The sequence below is a fragment of the Dromiciops gliroides genome, chromosome 1 (assembly GCF_019393635.1).
Source record: "Dromiciops gliroides isolate mDroGli1 chromosome 1, mDroGli1.pri, whole genome shotgun sequence".
NCBI classification, from domain to species: Eukaryota; Metazoa; Chordata; class Mammalia; order Microbiotheria; family Microbiotheriidae; genus Dromiciops; species Dromiciops gliroides.
In genome coordinates, this window is record NC_057861.1 from 430144518 (window position 1) to 430172109 (window position 27592).

At 36.2% G+C, this 27592-nt stretch overlaps 1 protein-coding gene across 1 annotated transcript in view; it reads left to right on the forward strand.

The window, feature by feature from the left end:
• AP3B1 (adaptor related protein complex 3 subunit beta 1) overlaps nt 1-27592 on the forward strand; it is a 336292-nt gene that overhangs the window by 292116 nt on the left and 16584 nt on the right. Inside the window, 3 exon segments of the mRNA XM_043972455.1 lie at nt 2979-3210; nt 14916-15000; nt 24603-24700. Coding sequence (XP_043828390.1) covers nt 2979-3210; nt 14916-15000; nt 24603-24700 — 415 coding nt within the window.

The window sequence follows — 27592 nt, forward strand, 5'->3', positions numbered from 1 at the left end:
GTGGCCTGATAAGTGAATCAAAATATTTAAAAAGTTAATACAGGGGCGGCTAGGTGGCGCAGTGGATAAAGCACCAGCCCTGGATTCAGGAGTACCTGAGTTCAAATCCGGCCTCAGACACTTAACACTTACTAGCTGTGTGACCCTGGGCAAGTCACTTAACCCCCACTGCCCAACAACAACAAAAAAGTTAATACAACATAATTTCCAAGAAGTAAGGGCATTAGCCCCTGTGGACTCCCCCCTAATGTGGGAGGAGGAGCATTGTTGCCTATTCTCCCCATTGTTAGCATTCTCCCTCCAGATTCCTTTATATTTATTTTGTATATATACTCTATTTGCTTAGATGTGTTTACCATTACTAGAATATAAGCTTCTGGAGGGCAAAGACTAGTCTCACTTTTGAATCTGTCCCTCCAACACCTAGAACAGTGCCTGTTATGTAGCAGACATTTAATAAAATACTTGCTGATTACTTCATTGATTGGTGCTCTAATTCTTATCATTCATAACCCCATTTGCTGAATCAAAAAAATCATTTACTTCTATCTATATTCTCATCTCTTTGGTCTATTGCATCAATGAAAAATAAGCTATTTGGGGTACTTATGTTCATTCATTCACACATGAATACAAGCAACAAGCCTTTAAATAACCCTGGCCCACACTCTCCAGACCTAGCTTCTCTTCACATGCCCCTTGACACACCAGGCTAAGTAAGGGGGTTGGTCGGCTCTTTGCTCCCTACTGCTACATCCAGACTCTCCCTTTACACCATCACCCCACACCCTCAAAACCTTTGAGTTTCTTTCCATAAGTTTATATTAACTTCTCTAACCCTTTTTGCTTTCATCTGCCATTATCCAGGTCACTCTTCTCTTTCAAGTAGCTGAGCACCTTGTTTATAATCTTACCCACTCCAACCCGTCTTCTCATTTTGGGAGACTTTGGTTTACACACTGATGTCCTTTCAAGCATGCTCAAGCATGGAGGCCTCCCAATTCTACAGCTCATTACCTCTCTCTACAAATACCTAGAACTAGAATTACCTCTGATCTCCATTCTTCTTACGTCACCCAGAGGAATGGACTTACCTTAGACCAACCCTACCATGAGTTCAAACCTTTTCCTTTATGATCGTGAGCTCTGAAATGTCTGTGTTTCCATCTCACTCTCAGCCTCCCATCTCTTGAATGTATTCTTTGTCCTCTCTCTGTCCTTCCCTGTTCTCCATCACTCCTCTGCCCTGTACTTTTGGAACTCTTGCTCATTCTGTCTTTAGACCAACTGCACCCTCCCAAACTTCAAGCCTGGCTTATCTTCTCCATGTGCCTTAACTACTACCCCTACACTTCTGAATATCCAGAACAGTCTCATCCTACAATAAGCCTACATGAAGAAATTTTTGCCTGATGATTATGTTAAAAGTCCACAAGAATAAAATTTTTAAAAACACACACACAAAACAAATAGTTTGAAAAGAAGGATGGAAAAAACTTTTTGGTCTTCCTTTTGAAAGGAACTCTTTATATTTAAGGAAAAATATCCTGAACTTACCAAAGGAAGTGCTTTGGAAACTATAAGTCATCATACAGATGTAAAGTTATATTATCATCATTATCAAAAAGGCTGAATGTAGAATGAATGGGCCTAATGCCATCCTTAACATTACAGGAAATGAAAATTAATGAGACAATAATTGAGTTAGCTATTTTGCAGAAGTAAAGTGTTTTATAAATGCCTAAGCAGAGTAATGCTAATTATGCTATTCTTAGAGGTTGGACAAGTAGAATAAAGTGAAATTGTATTATTGGTGAAAATGAAGGTGAAATTCTATTAGTGTAAGCTTTCTAAAATTACTCCAAAGGGTGTGCACTCTCCTTTCAACATATTCAATATTTAGCAGCTATTTATTAAGCACCTCCTATGTGTGGGTCACTTTGCTGGTTGCTTTCCTTATATATTATTCAGTGTGAATATTTCGGTATTGGATGTGATGTTCATTTGTAATAATGTAATCATGAAAGCAAAGACACAAAAAATTTAGCTTAGTGAAAGTGCTTGGAAGTTTAATAATGATTTTAGATCTATTACAATGATGATAGGCACCAAGAGATGAGTTGGATTGGGTTACTTTCTTAGGAAAAAGAATTTAACATAGTCTCCTGTAATCCCAAAGTGATTAAAATCAGCCTTCTCTTCAAATAATGCCTATGAGGAGAATTAAGCTTGTGTTGGTGATAGAGTTTTGATGGATAGTTAGCACTAACATGGTTTCTTACTGCACACAGTCATATTTAAAGCACTGCAGATAATGATGGAAATAAATATTGCCATTTCTGACAGTACATTCTAATTTGTTGTTGTTGTTGGGGGCCTGGGAGGGAGAAGACTCCAGAAATAATGGGAAATTATACCAGGAAAATAAGAGCTCATCAGCTTCATCAGGAAGGCAACACTTAATAAAATTTAATTTTCAACTTTACGTTTTTTCCTTCCATTAGCCTTTGATCTTATGGCAGTGTTACATGGGCTGAAAATTAGGCCTAGTTTAATAAATACTTTGAAGGCTCATTTGTCAGTAGTATTTTCCCATGATTATTGTCAGAATAATAGATGTAGATAAATTATTTTTGCCTATTGTTGTGAGACTCAAATGAGATAATAAATATCAAGCACTTTGTAAACCTTAAAACACTATATAAATGTCAGCTACTCTTAGCAATTACAGTACAAAATTTTTTTTATATAGTTACTTTGGAGGTATTTTTTTTATAATTCTGACTCTTTAATTTTGATGTTTCTCAACTGATTTTTTTGTAAACCATTTTCTATTAGTTTTGATTATTGTGACATCTAACAGTCAATGACATGTTTATAAAAACACGTATCCTTTAACTTGCCATTTCACTCTAATATTCCTTGCAAACTATTTAGTCTGTTATTCACTAATTTTAAAATCTCTTTCTCTTTGACAGGTCAGTACTCCAGTCTTTGTGCCAATGAAGACTCATGAGCTGCTTCATCGAATGAGTGGCAAAGGATTAGCCGCCAGTTATCACTTTCCAAGACAGCCTTGCATTTTTGGTGATCAAATGGTCTCAGTACAAGTGACACTAAATAATACGACTGATCAGAAGATTGAGAATATCCACCTCTCTGATAAAAAGCTGCCTTCAGGCATGCGGATGCATGTGTTTAACCCAATAGGTAAATAATAATTATACATTAAAATTTTACAGAGTGATAAATGCTTAATATACAGAGTGATAAATATTTAATTCTGTAAAGGATATATTCTCCTAAAAATTGAAGTAGAAAATACTGTGTTTATGCTCTTTTGGCTATTAGTAGACTCTTGATTATTGTTCATTTTACATTTCATCTGTATTCATGTTCTTCAGATTTTTCTCTACTCTTAAGGCTAAATCGTGCTTCTCAGAAACAGTTCAGTTTTCATTAACCCATGGATAATGAGATATGAGAAGAGATGACAATGGACCTGAATACCTCTCAAACAACCATTCTAGTAGCTTCCTATGTTTGCCTTTCCCAGTCAGGCTCCAGTCCCTCTACCTGACCTTCATCTCCTTTCATTTCTTCATTCTGTGAAGTGAAAGAAAACAATAAGGAGAAAGGGGTTAGAGATGGCACCTTAGCACAGCACCTGGGCCACAGTTGGCAATTAATAGATGCTTCTTGACTGACTGCAGGTAGTAAAGAATTTAAATTTGTATGACCATGACTCTTCTTTTTTTGGGCTTCATGCCTATGAAATCCTTAGCCTGTTGACCCATAGTCTTTCACTCTTAAGTCATTCGGTGGAGCAAGTCATTCTTCGCAATATATACTTCTTCAATAAGCAGGCATTTATTAAACAACTATTATATGTCAGGCACTGGAGGTAGAAAGACAGAATTGAACTCGACCCTCCTCTCGTGGAGCCAGGATTCCACTGAATGGAAAGAATCTGGACTTACATCATACAAAACATAGACTGGTAATTTTGGTACTGTTGGGATTGCCTTCACTATTAGTTTCCTATAGGAGCTGGCACTAGATCTGAACTTTGAAGGAAGCCAGTGTTAAGAAATCAAATAGAGGAGTTTTTATTTGATCCCTAAAGACATAGAATCACTTGTGAGTAACATGGTCGTCAGTTTGATAGCTGCATAGAGGGGAATGAAAGGTGAAAGGAAAGTTATTGCAGTTGTCCTAGTGAAGGGTAATGAGGGCCTTAGCTAGGTAGTGACTGTATGTGTGGAAAGAAGCAGGCAGATAGATGATATATTGTGGAGATAGAAACAAGACTTGGCAGCTGATTAGATATGGAAGTTGAGGGGGACTGAAGATTCTAGAATTACTCCCAGGTTACAAAGCTGAGTGATTTGAAAGATGGTAGTGCCTTTGACAGAATTGGGTAAGTTTGAAGAGGAGATGTTTTAGAGAGAAAGATTATGACTTCTCCTTTGGACATTTATCTGAGATGCCTGTGGCATACATATCCTGTTGATGATGATCAGTGATCAGCAAAGGTAATAACTGAGGAAAGGCCATTCAGATCTGACAGTTAGGAGACTATGATAACCTCGGTTAAAGCTGCCAAACAAAATAGTAAAATATTTTGTATTTCTACTGAATGGCAAGTGCTTTTCCTACAGGATCAACAAGAGTAAAGAAGATGTGAACTGACATTAATTGATTTTAGAATATGTTCAATGCAGTTTTAGTAATTTAGTAATTAAGAAATCCCAAAGAAATCATGGAAAGGGGAAAGGGACCCACATGTACAAAAATATTTATAGCTGCTCTTTATGTGGTGGCAGGGAATTGGAAGTTGAGGGGATGCCCATCAACTGGGGAATGGCTGGACAAGTTGTGGTATATGAATACAATGGAATACTATTGTGCTGTAAGAAACGATGAGCAGGAAGAGTTCAGAGAAACCTGGAGGGTCTTGCGTGGGCTGATGATGAGTGAGATGAAACCAGAAGAACATTGTACACAGTATCATCAACATTGAGTGTTGATCTACTGTGATGGACTATATTCTTCTCACCAATGCAATGGTACAGAAGAGTTCTAGGGAACTTGTGATGGAAGAGGATCTCCAAATTCGGGGGGGGGGGGGGAAGAACTGTGGAGTATAGATGCTGAATGAACCATACGATTTCTTTTGTTTTTGGTGCTGATGTTTTTCTATTTTGAGGTTTTTCATCATTGCTCTGATTTTTCTCTTATAACATGACTAATGCAGAAATATGTTTAATGTTATTATGTGTGTGTGTATGTGTGTGTGTGTGTATATATATATATATATATATATATATATCAGATTACCTGCTGTCTAGGGGAGAGGGGAGGGAGGGAGAAAAATCTGAAATTGGAAAGCTTGTATAAACAAAAGTTGAGAACTATCTTTACATGTAACGGGAAAAAAATAAAATACTTTATTAATTTTTTAAAAGTAATAAAAAAAGAAATAGGTAAATGAAGTGCAAGTGTCCTATCAAAACTTCCCCTATCTGATTTCTATTAGATTATATTGAAATTTAAGTATTGCTAGAAAAGTTATGAATATCAAAAATAGGTAGTCTTTTCTTTGATTGCAATATAACTTTTTGTTTCACTGAGTTAAAAACTTATAGCTTAGTTTTAAAAACTGAAATATGAGTTTTTCAAACATTAGAAATGTTATCCAAAGGTTAAAACAGTAGAACAGTATTAACATTTCTTGGAGCTGGCATGAGTCGATGAATTGACCTTTTAATGGCCAATGTGGAACAGAAGAAATATAATAAACTTAGTATTACTACTTTAACTGAGAAATAAATACAAATGAATATCACTTTCTTAGCACTACTTTCCCATTCATAGCCAAGTATTTAAGAGAGTAATTTGTCATTGACTCAGTTATGATTTATTGAGTGCCCATAGCATACTAAATTCTGTCCTAACCATTATGCAGTGGTATTTAATAAATACATCTATTTATGTGACAGCATCTATTATCTGCAAGGTCCCAGGGATATAAAGACAAAAAAAAATAATAAAAGAATCAATCCTTGTCCTCAAAAACCATATTCTGATGGAGGGAACGAGAAACAGATACTTAGATTAGTAAATGCAAAGTATATAGAAAGCAAATGTAAAGCAATTTAAGATGGGAGAGCACTCACAAGTAGTAGGATCAGGAGATATATCCTCCTGTAGGAAGCGGAATGAACATAAGCTTCCCTTTGAAGGAAGCTGAGAAGACCAAGAGGTGGCAATAAGAAAGGAAAGGATCCCACATGGGGGAAGAGGCAATAAATCATCTTGATAAGAACACAGCTTAAGTTCTATGGCGTAACATGAAATAAATCTAAAAGGATAGGTTGGAGTTAGATTTTAAAGAGTTTTAACTCTCAAACAGAGGAGTTTATATTTTAAACCAAAAGCAAGAGGGGGACATTGGAACTGCTTCAGCAGAGGAATGATACAGAAAGACCTGTGGTTTAAGAATATCACTGACCTCTGGGTGGAGGATGGAATGAAGAAAGGACAGAGTGGAGGCAGACAAAAATGATAAATAATAGTAGCCATGAGTCAAGAGAAGGGGACAGATGTGAGAGATGTTTTGGAGGTAGAATTGGCAAGACTTGGCAACTGGTTAAATATAAGTAATGAGACAGAATGGAGAAATGAGAATGACACCAACTTTGCAGATCTGGGTGGCTTTGCCTTTGGCAAAGTTGGAAAGGAAGAAGAATGTTTTGGAGATAAGGATATGAATTCTTTATGGGTCATGTTGAGTTTGAGATGCTAAAGGACATCCGGGTGCTATAGAGGTCAAGAAGGATAAAAACCAGGAAAAGGCTAATTTGATTAAGAAATCAATGCTAACATTGGAGGCAGAAGTTTCAAGTGAGTAGTGAACTGAGAAGCAAAATTGGAATGTGTTGAGAAGTGAATTAAAGGAGAGGAAGTAGAAGCAACAAGTATAAACAGTCTTTTTTTCCCTCTAGGAGTTTGGTTCTGAAAGGAATGAGAGATCCAGGTTGAAGGGTTGGTAGGATCAAATGGAAATGTGGATTTTTTTTTTTTTTGGTTTGGGGTATTTTTTTTAAGGGTGGGGAAGACCTGGCCATATTTGTAGGCAATAAAGAAAGAGCCAGTAGATAGAGATGAAATATTAGGAGTAGTGGGGATGACTGAGATGTCACTCCTGGAGGAGGCATTAAGTGATAGGAATATGGACACAAATAGAGGAGTTGGTATTGATGAAGAGAAGGGCTATTTCTTTATCAGAAAAAGGAGTAAAGGAGAGATTGAGGAAAATATCAAGGAATTTGGGGGGTAGGTACTGAATAGAGTAATGAAGTGTGTTTATGACATATCGCCACTATTTTCTCTGTAAAATATGAGGTAAGATCTTGGGAGGAGACATAAGGGAGTTGTATGTATAGGAGACTTGGAAAAAGAAGAAATTTGGTATAATTGCTGTGAGGAGTGCCAGTCAGGGAAGGGAAGAGGGTTTCTGTGGAGCAACAAGGACCCAGTTGAGATTGGCTAGCATTAATTTGCCAGAGGCCTCGTTATCAAAGTTATGTGACTTCCTCCAGCATAGCACAGTCAGAGCAGAGAAAGTAGATGATATCGGAAACCCAGGTTTAGAGTTTAGCAAGGAATGAATGGATAAGAAAAGAGAATGATTCAGGAGCTTAGAGCAGGATAGAGTTGAGCTGATTAACTATAGAGTCAAGATTGAGAAAGGGGAAAGTCAGCTCCCAATAGAATTGATGACCTGGGAGAGCTCTGAGGCAGTCACCAAGTGACTGTGACCAATAGGTTTAGAAGGGAGAATTGAGGCACATGGAGAGAGAGGATAGGAAATGATGGTTAGGTGGTGAAATGTCAAAGTTCTCAATAATGTGAGTGACACAAGTGATTGGAGATCAAGGGTATGACTTCTCTGTGTATGCATGAGGTAGAGTGAAAGTTAAGGTCATGGGATTTAAGGAGACTAGCGACTTTGCAGGCCAAGGTGTTTTGAAAAGTCCTCAAGTATAAGGGCTATGGGCTATGGTAGAGATGGGGAGGAAGTCAATTAGCCAGTTGGTCCCTTAGCATGTGCCAGGTATTGTGCCAAGCACTGGAAATTTTTTGAAATGACAGAAGACATTGCCTACTCTCAAGGACCTCATGGTCTAATGGGGGAAACAACATGCAAACATCTTTGTCTGAATAAAATCTATGCAGGCTAAGCTGATTATAACTCCTTGAGAAAGCAGTGAGAATGACCTGGGGACTGGTAGATAACTGCTACCAGGATCTAGAGAAGAGGGGAAGAGAAGGGGTGTATAATCTCCATCTAGATATTAGGATCTAGAAAGGGTTTCATATTTATATCTATACACACATATTTACATATACACACATGTATATAAGTGCATATTGGGGGGTAGGGTGGGGGTGTGCCAGCTTCAAACAAAGAGGAATTAGTTGCTAAAAAAGGAAGTATTGCTAGGAGTAGCAATGGGGAGAAAAATGTATTCCTATTTTTTCTCCTGGCTTAGTATTATGGGACATTCAAGAAAGTCTATCTGGTACTGGAGGGGCCAATCACAATTTCAGTTAATCAAGCAACAAGCATGTATTAAACACCTTCTCAGGGCCAGGTGAAGTGATAGGATCCGAGAAGTTAAATTCATAGCATGAAACAATCCCTATTCACAATACACTTAAATCCTAACAGAAAGATACCACATGCACATATAGTATGTGTTAAATAAGTATAAAGAGAATAAAAAAAATTAAATATAAGATTTCTACAAAAGTAGAAATACAAATCAAGAAGGTGAAGCATGATTTGGGAGAAAATAGTAAACACTTGCCAGTAATACAATGACAAACTCCAAAACTAGCTAAGGGTCCATAAGGCAGCCAGATTACCTCCCTTCCTATACAGTGAAATAACTAAAGTCAATTCATGGTGGATATCCAGCTTCTTAAAGCATTTCATCAGTACAATCTACTTGTCTTTCAGAATACTGAGTGACTACGCAGGGTCATCAGTAGGTCTCAGGTTATAAAAATTCTGCCATATTTGGAGCAATACCATTGTACCATTATAAGAATCCTGACCCTAGTGCTTTTCATATAGATACTTGGTCCACTGTTGGTTAATCTGATGCTAGCACCTAAGAACTATTTCCCAACAGGCTCAGGTTAGAAAACATTAAATGAAGAGATGGTAGAAGAGTACCAGATTTGTAGTCATTAGATGCTGACTCTCCTATATCCTCCCTGTGTGATTGTAAGCATGTGACTTAATCTCTCTGGGCCTTAGTTTCTTCATTTGTAAAAATAGGGGGTTAGAGCAGATAATTTCTTAATTTTTTTCCAGCTCTAGCCCTGTGGTCCTGTGTATTGAAGGACACCAGACAACATAGCTTACAGAGCTATACATCTCTGAACTTTTGTACTTCTGGAAAACAAGCTCAGATTAGCTAGTATGCTGTGTAGCTATAAACACTGAAACCTTTATTATTATTATTATTATTATTATTATTATTATTATTATTATTATTAAGCAAAAGTATTAAGCCAGTCATAAGTCCCTCTCCCCACACCCAAAACATAAATACAATTAAATAATGTTTTGAAATAGCTGAAGACATTAAGGTCATTTTTACCTACCAAGCTATTTGACCTTGAGCAAGTCACCCTCTCTGGGCTTCATTTTTTTTATCTGCAAAATTATGATCTCTCAAAAGATCCCTTGAGATTGTGAAGTTCTGCATTTTTGAGGAGAGATGGTGCATTAAAGGGTAGCAAGAGAGTTGAGCTGCCTCTGTGCCCCCTCAAAAGCAGTAACAAAAAACCCCAAACACCTCAAAGACAATTATTTCCTAGGAAAGGAAAAATGATCCAGAAGAGATGGGAAGCACTCCAAAACAAAGGATAAAGAATATAGATCAAAAGAAGCTCAAGGAAAAACACAGAAAGGGAAATGTGACAAATTAACCTCAACAGTAGCCTTAGAAATGAAGTCAAATGAAGTCAAAGCTATAAAATGGATAATGATAAATAAACTTAGGGGGAAAAAGAAGAAATGAAATTAGTGAAGAAGGAACAAGACAAAATGATGAAACTCAGTAACTTGGAAACACCCCTGAAGCATATAAACAAGGGGTAAAGGAATTCAAGGGGTGGATGACCCAAGTGGAGGAATGCTTGGAAGCTTTGCAAACAAAAGTAACAGATCTACAGGACAGAACTCAGCACCTAAGACCACACATTTTAAAAATAGTGAATAAAGAAATACTCTTATCACCATATTTCATAAAACTGTTTAAGACAAATTTCCAGAAATATTAAAATCAAGGGGCAGATTACAAAATTCACAGGATATGCCATCAGGGATAAATCCAGACTCACCCAGGCACATTACTATAATAAAACTCTTAAGATTACAATGACTGGAAGATGATTTTATAAGCAACCAACCAAAAGAAAATTGCATATTAAAGAATACCAATTTTGGGGGGGCAGCTAGGTGGCGCAGTGGATAAGGTACTAGCCTTGGATTCAGGAGGACCTGAGTTCAAATCCAGCCTCAGACACTTACTAGCTGTGTGACCCTGGGCAAGTCACTTAACCCCCATTGCCCTTCAAAAACAAACAAAAAACCCAAAACAAACAAAGAATACCAGTTTTAACTGAACAAGATTTTTCACCCAAGGTAAGGAATGATAGAGGTTGAACACATTGATGATAGAAGTAAAGGGTAAACTGGAGTCCATCCCACAGTCAGTTACCTAAATTCTGTAATAGTACATGCACAGCGTAGAAATAGTTACTGGTCCAGCATTAGTTTCTTCAACCACCCACATATTGTAATTACTACTCCTAGTTTCATCTTCAGAAGTGAAGGACAGATAGTTTTATGTATATATCCCACCCATTTTTAGGCATCAGCATGGGCAAATGTTAAAAGTGATCTAATGTTTTATATTTAGCATAAACCAGAATACCTATATGGACTGTAAATGAACATTTGCATAAACATTCAGTTCAATTTATAAATTAGCCTAGTCACACCTTAAGTGAGTATTCTGTTTTACAAGAAAACCAAAATAATCCTTTAGTTTAATGTCCAACACTAGCCGATTAATATCCTAACCTGTTTTACATTAGCAATAACTGGACTAATGTGAACCTTTTTTCTATATGTGCCTACTATTCCGTTATTTTATTTTATTTTATTTTGTTTTGGTTTTTTTGTTTGTTTTTTTTTCATGAGGCAGTTGGGGTTAAGTGACTTGCCCAAGGTCACACAGCTAGTAAGTGTTAAGTGTCTGAGGCCGGATTTGAACTCAGGTACTCCTGATTCCAGGGCCGGTGCTCCATCTACTGCGCCATCTAGCTGACCCCTATTCAGTTATTTTAATAACTTGTTTATATATATTTGGAAAGTCCAGTTACAATCTTAATTTTATTTCTTGGCCTATAACTTTCTCTAACTCTTTACCCAATTACTTAATCCATCTAATTGTATATAATTCTCCAAATTCTAGAAAGCTAGGTGGCAGAGTGGATAGAACACTAATCCTGGAGTTAGAAAGACCTGAGTTCAAATCAAGCCTCAGGTACTTACTAGCTGTTTAACCTTGGGCAAGACACTTGACCTCAGTTTCTTCATATTTAAAATGCGGATAATAATAGCACCTAACTCCCAATTTTATTGTGAAGATTAAATGAGATAATATTTATAAAGCACTTCATTACTGAAGCATGTTATTTTTCCTTACAATTGGGTACTAACAATTAAATACAATATGTGAGGCTTCATACTATCCTCATGGATCACTCATCAATGGAAACACTTTGGGAATGGAAGAAGAGCAAGGAGTACTCCTAGAATTTATTTAGCACATCTAGATGAACATAGGAAGGAGAATAAAGGATGAATATGGATAGAATAATAAATGAAGAAACAGAGGTAACATTACTGTACTGCCTTTTAATAGTAATTGACATCATTTGTTAACCTAGAATCTAAAATAGTTCCAGACAAAGATTTTCATCTACCACTTGTGCAGCATACTATTTAATGATAGGCTGTTTGAGAAATAAAGACTAACTAAATTAAGGTGGTAAGATCTGATGAAAAGAATACTGGACTTGGGAAACCTTGGTTCTAGGTATGTAACCTTGGACGAATCATTTAGCCTTTCTAGGACTGTTTCTTCATCAATAAAATGAGGAGCTAAACAATAAATTCTCTAAGAATCCTTGCCAACACTAAATTCTGTGAAATGAAGCAAATTACTGAGAGAATAGCAGCATTGGGTTGATAAATATTCGGGGCGGGGGGGAGGGCAACCTCACATAGTCATAATTTTTACCAGCATCAACATAGTTTATATAACATTGAATAAATAGTAAAAACTGGGCAGTGAGCTATTCTACAGGTTTGCCTTCCTTAGGAGAAAGGACTTGGATAAATATTTTTGTTGGCTAGTCTTTTCTACATATACAAAGCCTCCCTTAAAGGTAAAGATTGTGTGCAGTGGAGAGATCCAGACTTCTGTAGTTGAGAAAAGGCAGTTTCAAAAGTGAATATATTCTTTGCTTTATCATTTTAGGTAAGGCAGAGAAGTAGATTATTGTATTGAAAGAGATCTGCTTTCATAATCAGTATGTACATAAATTATATTTAATCCATTTCACTGTTGTATTATATTTTCAGTAAGTATAGAATGCATCATTCATTCACTTAAAGGTACCTCTTTAGAGGTGACTTAAAACGGCAAAATACTCTAAACGTCGTTATGTTAAAAAAATGGAAGATTTCAAGTCTAATATAAAGTGTATTAATTTTTAAAAATCAGTCTGAAACACTGAAGGAAAAAACACAGGTTCATCATTAAGATGACCACTAGCTTCTAGTATTGTGCTCCTTGCTACCACATAACTGCACTGGACCGGATATACCTGGAGAATAAAAAATAGCAAGATACTTAGGGAGCTGCTGTAGGTCAAGCACAAGTCAGTTAATCTTAAGTAGGGTGAGTGGACTTCAAAGCAATACAGAAATAAAAAATGGATGTTTACTTTTGAAACAAAGGCATTCTACAGTCCTGTAAAGTGAAGTCCTTGTATGATGAAGTGGCCTACAAACACAGTGGCTACAATTCTGCAGCATCTTTACAATGTGGAAAGGGTTGCTTATATGTATCACTTTTTTGATCACTCCCATGAAAATGAAAGATGAATTGTAACATAATACACATTGCTATAGCTATCATTTATTTTTTTAAGCCATTGACTAGAATTAGTAAAAATGGACAATCCTGTTTTGAACTATTTTTAATGGGGATGTTTCTAATATTTCTTCACAATATGTAACTCATGTTTTCATGTAGATTTTTTAGAGTTATGTTAATGATAAATCAGAGTTCTAAAAGGCCTCAACTAGCTAGGGTAACTGGGAGAAATAAATAAGATGAAATTTAACAGGTTCAAAAAAAATGTAAAATTCTACATTGGATTCCCCAAAAATCAACTTCATGAATATAAAATGGAGGAGACATGGTTTGACAGCTGTTAATATATTGAGTTAAATTGACAATTCATTCTACTGTTAACAGTGTAGACCTGTTAGCCCCCAGCCCCAAAAAAGGCCAGTGCTATCTTAAGAAGAATTCTATTCAGAATGAAGGAAATCATAAATCTGCCTAGGTCAAATTACATTTGTAGTATTGTTTTCTATTCTGGGTACCACACTTGAGTTATAGACTTAATCAAATTGGAAAACATTCAGAAGAGACTAATACAGGTGGTAAGAAAAACTGTCAAATAAAGATCAGTCAAAGGAACTGGAGATATTTAACCTAGAGAAGAGAAAACTTAGAATCAGTATTATAGCCATGATGAGAAAGAGACCATAGACTCCTTTCACTTGGCCACATAAAGAAGAACTAGAGGAAGATTCAGGATTGATAAAAGAGAACTGAACCAGCAATTATGAAATGGCCCGATCTCTAATAGCTGTCCTAAAGTGAACGGGCAGTAAGCCTTGTCCTCCCTCTCACTGGAAGTCTTTGATTAGAGTCTGGATAACCACCTGTTGGGATGTTGTAGAGGATATTCTTACAGATAGGATTTTGCCTATAGGGCCCCTTCCAAATGTATGATTCTGTAATTTCACTTGGGTGTATAGAGTAAATGTAACTAACTAAAAGATAACTGGACTCAAATCATAAGATGAGTAAAGTAATTTACCTGAATTGGACAAGTGACACCTGAGCATGTCAGATATTGTCTGTTTGTTGTGGCAATGCTTCATAGCTAGGTTAGTTGATTGATAGTGTACCATTGAAGCTCCAAGGATTCCAAAAACTATAATATGTCTCCAGCTTATTTCTTTTCTAAGATTGTCTCATCTTATGCTATTCAGATTTCCTTTCAACCACCCTCTGTATAATGCCAATAGACTTGTCATTTTGGTCCCCCAAAATGCCAGTTGTCCTGGTTAATTTCTGAGCACAGTTACTTGATATTCTTCCAAGGTGATTAACTATTCCAGTATCCCTTTAAAACTCTTAAAAGCTGTTCTAATTTGTGGGATTTTTCCCCATTGCCAATTTTAAGCTTATTGTCCTTAAGTTTGTCTTTTAAATGTATATAAACTCTTCTAAGTCCCCTGAGGACTAGTGTGTGTGCTAAAGATTAGTACCAAAGTAATTCATTATGGTCTTGCCTCTATAACCTATAAAAACAATAGTATAAAACCATGAACTTTTCAAGAGAAATCCTTGACTACAGTAATAAGTAACTTTGGTTTTAGAAAAATTTTGAGTATTTTGTTTGGTTCATTATTTGTGACATTCATTGTGTTTTTACATTCAAATGATCTCATTTCCTAGAATCTCTTGAGCCTGGGGGATCCATTACTGTTGCAATGGGTATTGACTTTTGTGATTCCACTCAGACTGCCTGTTTCCAGTTGTGGTAAGTTCAGGTGCTATTTTATATTTGTAGTTTCTTTAATGATACTAGTTTGAGAAAAAAATGCCTGGTTGTTATTAACAAACTCTTGGCTTTCAGATAGCCTTTTCTGCCAAAACATAAAAATTAAATGCCTTTGTTTTGATCTATTTTAGACTACTCTGGAATAATTATACAAATGATATGGAATTTTCGGTATTTTCATGACTGAAAATAGTTTCATAATTGAATTGGGGGGGGCAATGAGGGTTAAGTGACTTGCCCAAGGTCACACAGCTAGTAAGTGTCAAGTGTCTGAGGTCAGATCTGAACTCAGGTCCTCCTGAATCCAAGGCCAGCACTTTATCCACTGCACCACCTAGCTGCCCCCTTCATAATTGAATTTTAAAGTACTGTAGTCCCATGTACAGGTGTTAGCCTAAATTTTTCTTAATGATGTTTGGCAAAACTATGATATGATATGGAAAATTTAAGAACATTACATATAACATAATTGGACATCTTAGCTATTCATCTTAAGCTTCTCACATTGGAAGATGAGTAACCAAGCTTAATTATCTGAAAACCTATTGGACTTCGTAACTTTAGTCATCAGTTTAGGAACTACAGATACTTAGCATTGTCAAGTTTATTATTTTGTACTTTTCACAGGTGACTACCACTGAGAAGAACTATTTTAGAGAATGGAGGTGCAAGACTATTTCTTTAAGTAATTTGCAGTTATAGTTTCCAAAATTGAAGGTTTCTAGTGAAACCATCATTTCTTTATATTTCTTTTGCTATTCTAAGCATTTGATATGTTTTTCTTTTGCTATTGTTTTTCTTCTAGAACCCCATATTAATAAATCAATACAAGTGTTTAATAAGCTCTGAGTTTAATTTTTAAACTCTGGTTTTCTTTGTGGGTATGTTTTTGTAATCATCCATAAGCTTTGTTTGTCTTATTGGAAAATGTTAAGTTCCAGATTGTGGTGCTTTTATTGCTACCGAAGTATGTGGTGTATTTTGTCTAAATTACAGACCATCTTATAGCACACAGATTTTTATTATAGAAAATCATCAAGTTTACAAAATAGTCACTTTGTAACAGGCACATAGATTACATACATAACTTTTCTTTGACATATAACTTTTCAGTTTACCAGTGATTCAGGCCTAATATTATACCATTTATTGCTGAGAATCTGCAATGATGAATACAACCAATGTAGCATAGCACATTGATTTTATGCAGATCATCACCTTTATGTTTTGGGAGGTCTGCTGTATTAGTGATATATAAAAACTGATTACTTTTTCCAACATTGCCTAGTAATTGTTTATTATTTTCCTATTAGACAAACAAGACAGATCAATATTACTGAACACCAGACTATGAGTAACGTCACTGTAAATAGATTTGCCTCCCCACACCACTGGTGTATTCATTGTAATGACTTGGGCAATGTGAGCCCAATGACAAAGCTCATATGCCAACTTAGTCTAAAACTGAGAACCCACAAATGTCCCTTTTCTTATGAAACTTTTATACTTGGCCTGTTAGATAGATAGGCACAACATGGTGGGGTTTTTTCTGATTTGTCTTTTTAAAAAAATGTATAGCCTATATAAATAATTTTTGGGGTAAAATAATTTCTAACTTAAACTTAAAGTCTCTTTGGGTATCAATGTGTAGTTACTCTTTAGTCTGTCAGTATTTGGACTGCTTTAAACAATTTCTCTAATGTCTCACTTTTCTAAAATTACTTCTTATAGGCATGAAATAGTCTAGGCTATTTTAGGAATTAACTATATTTTCCATAATATCTACATATATACTTTGTTTTCTAAAATTTTCACTATGGAGGTTTCTATGCATGCCATTTATTTGAAATTTTATTAGGAATTGGCTTAGCACCAAAACCCCCAGAATCATAATTATTTTCCTTATGTGTTCCAAAAAGAGCACTTTGTCTTGCATCAAATGTCATTGATCCTGCAGCAGTGTAATCACAATTACTCACTTGCTTAATTGGCCTGCCCCAAATCAGAAAATGGAAACCGATCGACGGTGTTGAAATCAATAGCTTTATAGTAGTGCTTGTGGGGGTAGGGAGATGGTGGGAACGTGTACATCAATTGGTCTTAGATGCCAATCACCAACTCCGTGTTTTGCATAGTAAGTAGCACCCTTTTGCTTAGTGATGTGCTATACTGTTCTTGGTGGTTCAATAAAAAAGGAAGAAAAAGCAAGAATGTATGATCGATGATGCTTTTTTCTCCCAAGTACATTAGTGTAGATGTATAGAAGTAAGAAGGGCAAATGTAAGAGATTCTACATTCTGAAGTGACTGTGAACCATAAAGACAAGCTTTTACATGCAGTTCCTTTCCATCAAAGCAGAAAGAAAATGGGGCAATGAGTGCTGTCTCATTATTGAGGTTATGTATTGGTTTCATATTGTTATAGTTATTTTGAAACTTAGTGGGAGAGATTAACTTTGCCTTCATATACTCACACTTTAAATAGCCACCCAATTCAATACCTTATGGATATCATCCATAAATCACTAAGTACATCTGAAAGCAAATGCAGTTCAGAAACAGAGAAACAATCTTCATCATCATTTGGGATATTTATATAAGGATTAGCAGGGACGGAGAAGATATAGTTCCTTTGTACACACACATACCCGATGCACACACACATGATATGTTTTCAGGAATATATGTTCCAACTAGAATTGAACGTTAACAATCTAATATTTAATCTTCTTATTTCAATATTTTGGTAGATCCTTCATCTTATCAATGTTGTTATTTCCTCCAACCACACATTTTCTTTATTTGTGATTATTGTGTATATTCTCATTTATAGACATTCCACCTGTTGAACAGCAGATTTTTCTCTAGGACTTTTAACATTCTATGGGTGTCAGTGCATCATTCAGATTGTCCATCTGTTGCTCTTCACTCATCATTACATGATCAACTCATATTCCTTTTCTGATCATGCATCTCCTGGTTGATATCATGTCACTCCTATCCTAAAAATAATCATTAGTATTATGTTGCAGGCTAATTATGCCCACCATATGTCTCTCCATTGGCCACAATTTTGATTCTTTAGAGATTGATGTGGTTCATGATCACAGCCACATAGGATCACTGGATGGATGCAGGCTTCAGAAGATAATTTGGGAACATTGGAGACATGGTTCAATTTCCCAAATTCAATCCAGCTTCTTCCTCCTGTTTAATTTTGGGTCCAGCTTATTCTCTTTCTACAATTTCTATCCAAAAGATATGTACTTGGAGACTAATTGAGTGGGGTCTAGCCAACTGCATGTCCTAGTCTAGACAATAAGTTCTTCTTTATCCACTTGATTTTTCCTATGTAGATAAGTTAGACTAAACTTTTGAGTAATTGGAAATGTCATCTGATTGCCTCTATAGAATTCCAGGGAAAAAATTAGTACATTGTTACCTTCAGATACATCTGGAGGAATTTGCATCTATACTGAATCCTACTTCCACTTGTATTCTGTTGGACATCCACTATTAGAGAGGCAAACACGTCTCTTCTTTATGCTTTGATTGAGAGTGATAGGGGATCATCAAGCACAGTAAACTCTACTTCATTTATTAAGGAATATTAAATAAACACAGTAGTATCTCTTATTCCCTGTGTCCTTCAGTCACTAACTATGAAGATATACTTTTCTGGACCAGTGTTGTTCAGAACAGTTGGACATATTCACAGCTTTTAAAGCTTTGAATTGGGGCCAACCTTATGAAGAATATTTTGGAAATATAATGTGCCAAGAAAGCATTGACGCCTTTTGACCTAGCATTTCCACTATAGGGCATATACTCTATAGCCAAAGACAGTCAACAAGCATTTAGTAAGAGCTCACTATGCCAGGCACTGTGCTAAGTACTAGGAATAAAACAAAAGGCAGAAACAGCTCCTGCTCTCAAGAAATTCACCTTCTAATGGGGGAGGACACATACAAACAAGATATAGACAGGGCAGATTGGAGATAATCTCAGAGGAAAGGCACTAACATTAAGGGGCACCAGGAAAGACTTCTTGCAAAAGATGGGATTTCATCTGATACTTGAATGACATAGAGGTGAGGAAAGAGACTGCTCCAGGCCTGGGTTCAGATAGCAAAAGTACATCATGTATGGAAATAGAGTGTTGTATGCAAGGGGCCAAGAAGGCCAGTGTCACTAGATCACAGAGTACATGAAGGCAAGTCAGAGTGAAAGATGATTTTTAAAAAGGTAGGAAAGGGCCAAATTATGAAGAACTTTAAAAATGAGACAGAAGATTCCTTTAAATCTTAACTAAAAATCCCACCTCTTTTAGGAAGCCTTCTCTCTGTTAATTATTTCCTATTTATCTTATATACAGCTTGCTTTTGTATATATTTGTTTTCATGTTATCTCCCCAATTAGATTGTAAGCTTCTTGAGGGACTCTTGCCTCTCTCTTGTATCCCCAGTGTTTAGCACAGGGCCTGGCACATAGGAGGCCCTTAATAAATATGTATTGAATTGAATTGATTGTCTATTTGATCCTGGAGGTAGTAGGAAGCCACCAGAGTTTATGAGCACACAAGAGAGCTGGGGGGAAAGGGTGTAGGGTGGGTGGGTGGGGTGTTTAGGCTAAACTGGAGAGGAAGAAACCCGAGGCAGGGAGAACACCTAAAAGGCAATTATATTAATTCAGGTTTCAGGTGATAGGACCTGCACCAGCATGGTGGCAGTATCAGAGGAGAGAAAAGAATGTATAAGAAAAGTGTTGCAAAGGTGGAATTGACAAGATTGGATATATTGGAGCATGAGTGAGAGAGGGAGGAGTTGAAAATGATGCTGAAGCCGTGAACCTAAGTAATTGAAAGGTGGTGCTCTTAAAAGTAATAGGGAAGTTAGAAAGAGAAGATGGTTTTGGAAAAAGATAATGAGTTAAGTTTTGGACATGCTGAGTTTAAGATTCTGCCTAATGAAGACAACAATCCCTTAAATACCAAAATATTAATAGTATTTTTTATGATCGTAAAGGGGATACGGGATGTATGAAAAGGGACATATGGATGTTATTTCATTGGGCAATAGTTGAACAAGTCATAGTGTACGATTAATGCTATATTATTGCATTTTTAGCTAATATAAACATGAGGAATTCAGTGAAGCATAGGAAGATTTGTATTAACTGATACAAAGTGAAGAAAGCAGAATAGGGAGAATAAGATGCACAGTGATTACAATAATGTTATACACCAAAACAAAACAGGAGCTTGAATTTAGATTAAGGGCAGTGACCATCACTGATTCAAGCGGTCAATCAATCGACAAACATTTATTAAGTGACTATTATGTGACAGGTCCTATGTTAAGCAGTGGGGGTAAAAGACAAAAATTCAGTATTCCTTGTACTCAGGATGCTTGTGTACATACAAAATATGTACCCCAAAAAAAGCTTAAATACAAAGTAAATTTGGAGAGGGAATGACCAGAACAAGATATAGAAGGCATTGCTTTAAAGGAAATGAATAAGTAGAAGTGCATGCAAGGCAAGGGGGGCTAGCCTGTGGAAAGTCAGGGAGATAGGAGAAGAGTGGAGTGATTATGAAGTAACTCCTCCCTCCCTCTTGATAGGGAGATGGGGGGGAGTACTATGGACACAGTTGCTGAGGGTTTTGTTTGATTATTTTTCTTTATTACAAGGGAGAATTCTGCCAGGGTAGATAGAATTGGGGTAAGGAATAGTATATGGGAAATAAAATAGATACTAACAGATGTGGTCAATGTGTCAGTTTGCCTAACTAAACATTGTTAGGAGAGAGGATTCTGTCAGGAGACGTAATGAAAAGTGACAGTGGTTTTTTTCATCCTTTTAAAAAATGTTTTTGTTAATTTCTTTTGTTTTTACATCACTTTCATTTCCAAATATACCCATCCTCTCCCCACATCTAGTTTGCCATCCCGTGTAATAAAAAAATAAAGAGCAAAACCCAAAAACTCTTTCATCAAAAGGCATCAGTACAACTCAATCCAAAAGAATATGCAACTTGACACAGTCCCAAGCCAAAAGGGGGTGGGGTGGGGAGACCCATTTCTTTATCTTTTTTCATGGCCAAGCTTGTTTATTATTATGTATCATGCAATTTCATCAGGAAAACCTTTTTTTTTTTTTTTTAGGGTACAGCCTGCTGTGGATAATTTTCAGTAGGTGTGTAAATCACTCTCAAAAAGGTTTTATAGGGGGTAGGGTATAGGTCAGTTATTGATGTCTTTGCAGTCGTTTGGGGGGGATAGTTTTTTCCAGTTCAGTTAAGATGTTAATTTCCTTTTCAAAAATATTATTTGTTGTTCACCATGTTTGGTACTATCTAATTTCTTGGGGGAAAGTATTTCTGAAAGAACAACAACAACTAACTTTTATATAGTATTTACTATATGTCTAACACTGTGCTTTACAAATGTTATCTCATTTGATCCTCACAACAACCTGGAATGTGGGTGCTATTATTATCTCCATTTTATATATGAGGCATCTTAGGCAAACAGACCTGCCCAGGGTCACACAGCTAGTAAGTGTCTGAGGCAGGATTTGAACTCACATCTCTTACACTCAGCCCTGTGCTCCATCCAGTGCACCACCTAACTAGCCCATAGGTCTAAGCCTTTTGTATAGTTTGCAAGCCTTTGACCTCTTTGATTTCTTAATCTTAGTCTCTATTTTCCGTCACATTTTTCACCATCTTTCCTTATACATACCTCTAAAGTGTATGTTGACTTGGTATAAACAATCTGAGTTGTTTATAGAATTTTTCAACTTCACCTTAAGCAACAATTATTGATGCATAAGCTTCAATTAGTTTCACTGTTGTCTTTTTGCTTATTCTGATCATGAGCACTGCCAAGCAAGATGGCCAAATGTCCCCTGAAATAATGATTCTCACCACCTTTAGGCACATGATGAAATCAACTCTGCCGGATAATTTATTTGCTCCTCCATGTTTGACCTGTGAGTCATTCTTCCTCGTAGCTACAACTTCCTTCTGTTTGTTCATATCATTTATAAGGAGAATGTCAATATTGGTGTGGTTCAGTTCTCACAGTAATATGTTAACTTGCTGGTTGGTAGACTAAAATCTCACTCCTTGTTAGATATATGGTATAGGAAAAAATCTTTTGCAAAATTATCATGCTGCTTTGAGATTGATGAGACATGATAACTGATGACAGAATGAAGGCAGAACTCAGTTGGAACGGGTATATTTATCCTGGAAAAGAGAAAACTTGCAGTGTATGATAATAACTTCAAGTATTTGGAAGACTTTCATGTGGAAGGACTTGTGTTTAGCCACAGAGGGCACCAAAGGGAACAATGGATTGAGGTTGCCAAGAGGCAGATTTCGGCTGGATAGAAAGAAAAACTTCCCAATTGGTCAATCAGCAAGAATTTATTAAGCAGTGTGCCAATCACTGTGCTGGTGTCTGGGGATGAAAGGCAGAAGTGAAATCCTCCTGTGCTAAAGAACTACTCACCTTCTAATGAGGGAGAAAGGGTATGCACATACAGTTATGTACAAAGCAGAAAGATGTTAACCTCCAGAGGATATGCTAAATTAGCAGGGGATGGGGCCAAGGCGGGCTAGAAAAGCTTCATGACGGAGGTGACCTTGAGGACTGAAAGGGAAGCAGAAATCCAGATAGGCAGAGTGAGCACAGGCAGCACAGGGGCCAGAGGCAGGAGACAGCACTATGTCTGAAACAGCAGCATGTTCAATAGGGTTGGCCCAGAGAGTTTTCAGTCATCCAAAACCATCCAGAAGTTGAATGGGCTGTCTCAGCGGGTACCACCTTGCTGTAGAGCTTCAAGCAAATGGTAGAACACAACTTGATTACCAAGCAAACGGTAGAGTACAACTGTGATATAGGGGAAATTTCTGTTCAGAATTGGACTAAGTGGCCCCTGAGGCCCTTTTCACCTCTAGACTTCTGGGATGCTGTGATCCCCAGAAGAGGATTTTCTTTCAACTACAACAATTTGTGAGTCATCTACTAAATTGTGGAAGGATTGTGATCTATCTACACTGATGGGTCAAGTACCCACATGCATGAAGTCATTCATCTTGATTTCTATTCATTATTCTAATCAAGAATCAGTATAGAAATTTTCTCTAGGAGATAGAGTTTCCCTGTAACAAACTAAAACATATATATCTATATCTATCTTATACATATATACATACATGTATATACATATATAGATATAGTTTGTCAGCTATTTTTGGCCATCTATCCAACTTCAAGCATCAAGATTAAAAAAAAAAACCTTTGTAATTCATTTGAATATCATGGTTATTAATCAGATGCTTTTTTCCTCCTGTTGATAACAGTTTCATTTGACAGACAGAACTGGGTCATAGAAAGAACACTTAACTTAGAGTTGGGTAATCTAGATTTGAATCCAAACCCCAGCACTTATTGCCTATGAGTCCATTCGCAAATCATCTCTCTTCTGAGCTTCTGATTGCTTATCTTTAAATTGGGGATAATGATAATTTAGATTTCTTACTTCAGTGAGCACAGTGTTTTGTTAATACATAAAATGCTATATAAATGTGGTTTATTCTTCCTACCATGAAGTTTTAAACAAAATAGTTGTTATGTTATTTGCTAAGTAATTGTCAGCATTTCACACTGGATAGAGAACTAGCCTTGAAGCCAGGACACATGAGGTCAAGTCCTGCCTATGACTCACACTGGCTGTGTGACCTTGGAAAAGTTATTTAATCTCTCAGTACCCCCTCTCACTGCCCCAGCAACTCTTTAAGCCTATACATAGTAGAAAGGACTGATCTTTATTGGCAGAGGGAATTTCTTCACCAAGAGTCCCTTCCCTGAAGGAAATAAAAGATCTGGGCACTCCCCACCGCCCAAAAGGCACCTAATTGGAATGGAAAAAATACTACTCTAGAATCACAAAACTACTGAACCAAAGATGTTATCTTTAAATGTAATGTAACCTTCGTTTTGAACCATTTATAGTTTAGTTCAGAGACTTTTCTGAAAAGTAAATTAGAGCTTTTGTAAAAATATGAATGTTAACATTCATTTACCAGAAGTCTGGCATCATATTAAATGCACACAGCTGGGCCAAAGACTAACCCCATATTGTGAGAGAGAAATTTTCTCCAACAGCTTATAAGTCTAGCCTGCCACTTTCTGCATTTCAGGTTTATAAATATGAAGATGAAGAAATATATCATTTGTTTAGTGAGCTACATAGAGTAGTCTTCTAGTTGATTAAATCCTCTATATGACCTGCACAAATTTGCCTCTGGTTTTCTTCCACATTTTAGAAAGTGTCCTTTATAGATCTAATGACAGTATAGTATAAACTGTCTTAATTATGCTTTTTTTAATGAAAATCTGTTCTGCTTTGCTGTTTCTCTACAAATAAATTTCCCAGGCTTTTTATCCAGGAGAACTTAAGCAAAGAAAATCATCTTGTAGTGCAGCTAAATGTATTTAAACCTTACAAGTAATAAGGGAAAATATTAATTATAAATCATTTTGATAGTTGTCTTGTGTTTCTTTCCATTAGTACAAAGGATGATTGCTTCAGCGTTAATATCCAGCCACCTGTTGGAGAGCTTCTTTTACCTGTGGCCATGTCAGAGAAAGATTTTAGGAGAGAGCAAGGTGAGAAATGACTTCATTCTGCTGGAAATTTATACCCCAAATAACATTTGCTTGGTCTTCTGACGGGTCATCTAATATAAGTGATCAGATATACGTAGGCATTAATGGGCTCTGGTGTATGCTCTTCTAATCTACTAATGATTTTCTTTTATCAAATAACCTTAAAAGCATAGGCCGTGTACATTCCAGTGATATTTGAAAATTGATTAATACATCTTTTAAAAAGAAAACCCATAATAAGTTGAGTTCAAAATCAACTTTTTAGCCCTGGGAGTTATGGTTTGTCAACTTGATGGTACACTAATGCATTTTGTATTAGCGTTAATGGCAAAATTTGGGGACCTACCAACACCTAGAAACCTCAGTGTGTGGTAATACAGTGTTTTATATCAATATTACCTTTCCTTACAAGACCGTTTCTCATGTACATGTAATGTACTTTTTTTTTCTCCTAGGACATTAAGGTTCTTTACCCTTCAAATCTTATTCCTGGCTCCAATATGCAAACTCCATTGTCTTCTGGAATAACTCTGTACAAAAGAAATGCTATATTTTAGAACTCTATCTGAACCAACACATTTGTAAATAACCATTTAAATGTAAAATATTTTAGTACAGTTCATGTCTCTAGTGCTTGTCTCAAAGTCAAACACAGCTACTAATTGAACTGAGCCGTTCCTTATATGAATAATGGGAAATAGCTTTAGGTGACCTTAGGGACACACTGATTATGCAGCATGACAAAGTGAATAGACCTCTGAGTCAGGACCACATGGGTTCAGGTCCTTTCTCTGACATACGCTTTGTGACCCTGGGCAAGACTCTTGACCTCTCAGTTTCCCCTAGGCAACTTTCTAAGGCTCTAAGTTGCACAACAGTTGCTTTCTACCATTGGTCAAGGGAGTCTCCTCATTGGGAGCTGTCTAAATTAATGAATTACAAATATAAACCCCCAACTTCCTCACCCCACCAAAAAAAAATTTATAAAATTGTACATACTTGAGAAATATTTAAATGCTACACAAGTGACTTTAAGCTTTTCTGCATTTTCCAATGTCTTTAGCAAACTGACAACTAAAAAGCCCATGGTGTCATTGTCATCAAGTGATATCTGCCAGGTTCTCAGAATGTGCAAGGTATGCAAGAGAATAGAACACACAAAGTTATAGCACCCAAATCAGAGGAAGGAAAGAAACACTTCCTTGTACTCCGCAGTGTAGTAAAGCAGATATTTGGTTTTGTTTCCTTGCCTTCTGTCCCATTGTGGGGATGACACAAGTTGTATTTATGAAGAAAAGAAGGACACAAGAGTAAAATGTTGTAGGTGTATAGAGGGGTCTGTTTTCATTCCTGTGGTTTGTTTACTTTGAAGTCTTTTCATCTAGGGTAGAATAACAGTCCATCTCTGCATTGGTTTTTCTTGGAAGTTGATCATTACCATAGGAAAAAAAAATTAGCTGTGTGATTTTTTTTTTCTCATTGACAAATTGAATTGATTCTTATATTTGCTGTTCTTACCCTTTGCTGGCTAAAGCCTGCCTCACTGCTTTACACCTGCCCAGCAAACCAAGGTGAGTGACATAAGTGACTGAATGAGGCTTTGCCACATTTATTTGTAAGCGTGTTCCTCTTTTGAAAATTGTAGCTAATGTATAAATAAAGCAGCAGGTTATTGTATATTCTTTTTGCCCTCATCTTTTTTTCCCTACTCCTTGATATTTTGATCCTTTGTTTTGTTTTGTTTTGTGTAGTGTTTTTGGATTTTTGTGCATTACAGTGACTGAAGGTTTGTTGTTTTGTTTGGGTTTTTTTGTTGTTGTTTTTTTTTTCTCCTGACCGGCCATACAAAACCATGAGAGCATGGAAGAGGTGCACTTGGAGAATAGCTGTGGTTCTCTGTGGAGTTGTTGCCAAAATTCCTTTTTCTTCTGCCATTTTACTTCTATGGTTGTTGATTATTTGTCTGAATAAATCTGGCAGCTGTTTGCTATGTTTAATAGAGCAGAAAGGCTACTCTGAATAAAGCTATTTGAAAATTTGTTTATATGAAGTATTTGTAAATCCATGAAGGTCTCTTGGCATTTCTGTATCGCTCTTTCTGTCTTCCTGAATTCATTCTTTGATGCAGGACCTGATGCTGGCAAATTTACCACACGTTTAAAGAGCCTTTTCTATAGCATCTTTCTAGTTAGAGATTTCAGCTGTTTTACAACAGCCTTCGTATTCAAAGTCTCAATTCTCAACTTTACACATGTATTTGTTTGTTACACAACTCCAGAAACAGCTTAGCTTATTTCAGAGAAGAATTCCAGATTTGACTCTTAAGTGAAAATCTAAAATAAAAATAAATTTACTCAGATTTCATCAGTGCAACATTCTCTAAGGTAAAATGCAAGTTGGCCTGGGAGTTAGACATTTCATCGCATGCTAGGTTTACCTTCTCTTTCTTCTTTAAATGAAACTAATTTATGTACTTAGTATTTCATTTCAAAAGTTTTTTTTAAAATATTTTATAACTGAACAAATATCTTAAATTTGTTACTTTTGATCCAAGTGGGGAAAATGTAGATTAAAAAACCTATTTTCATACCTCAAAGATACACCTTTTAAGTAATTCTAAAAATAAGTTTCAGATGAACCTCATTAAGAATTTTATATAAGATCAATGAAAATATTTCAAATGGACTGCCCAGTACTATATAAGAAAACAAATTATTTTGTCATCCTTTTCAAATCTTGCATTACTTGGATTTGCATTTTGGAATGTATGACTGAATATGCCTGTTTTATTAAGCTTGTTGTGTAAATATAATATGATAAGTAGTTGGTTTGGTTTTGTTTTCTCATTCATTATCAAGTTCACCATACTATCCATGCTTCCAGTACTCAACT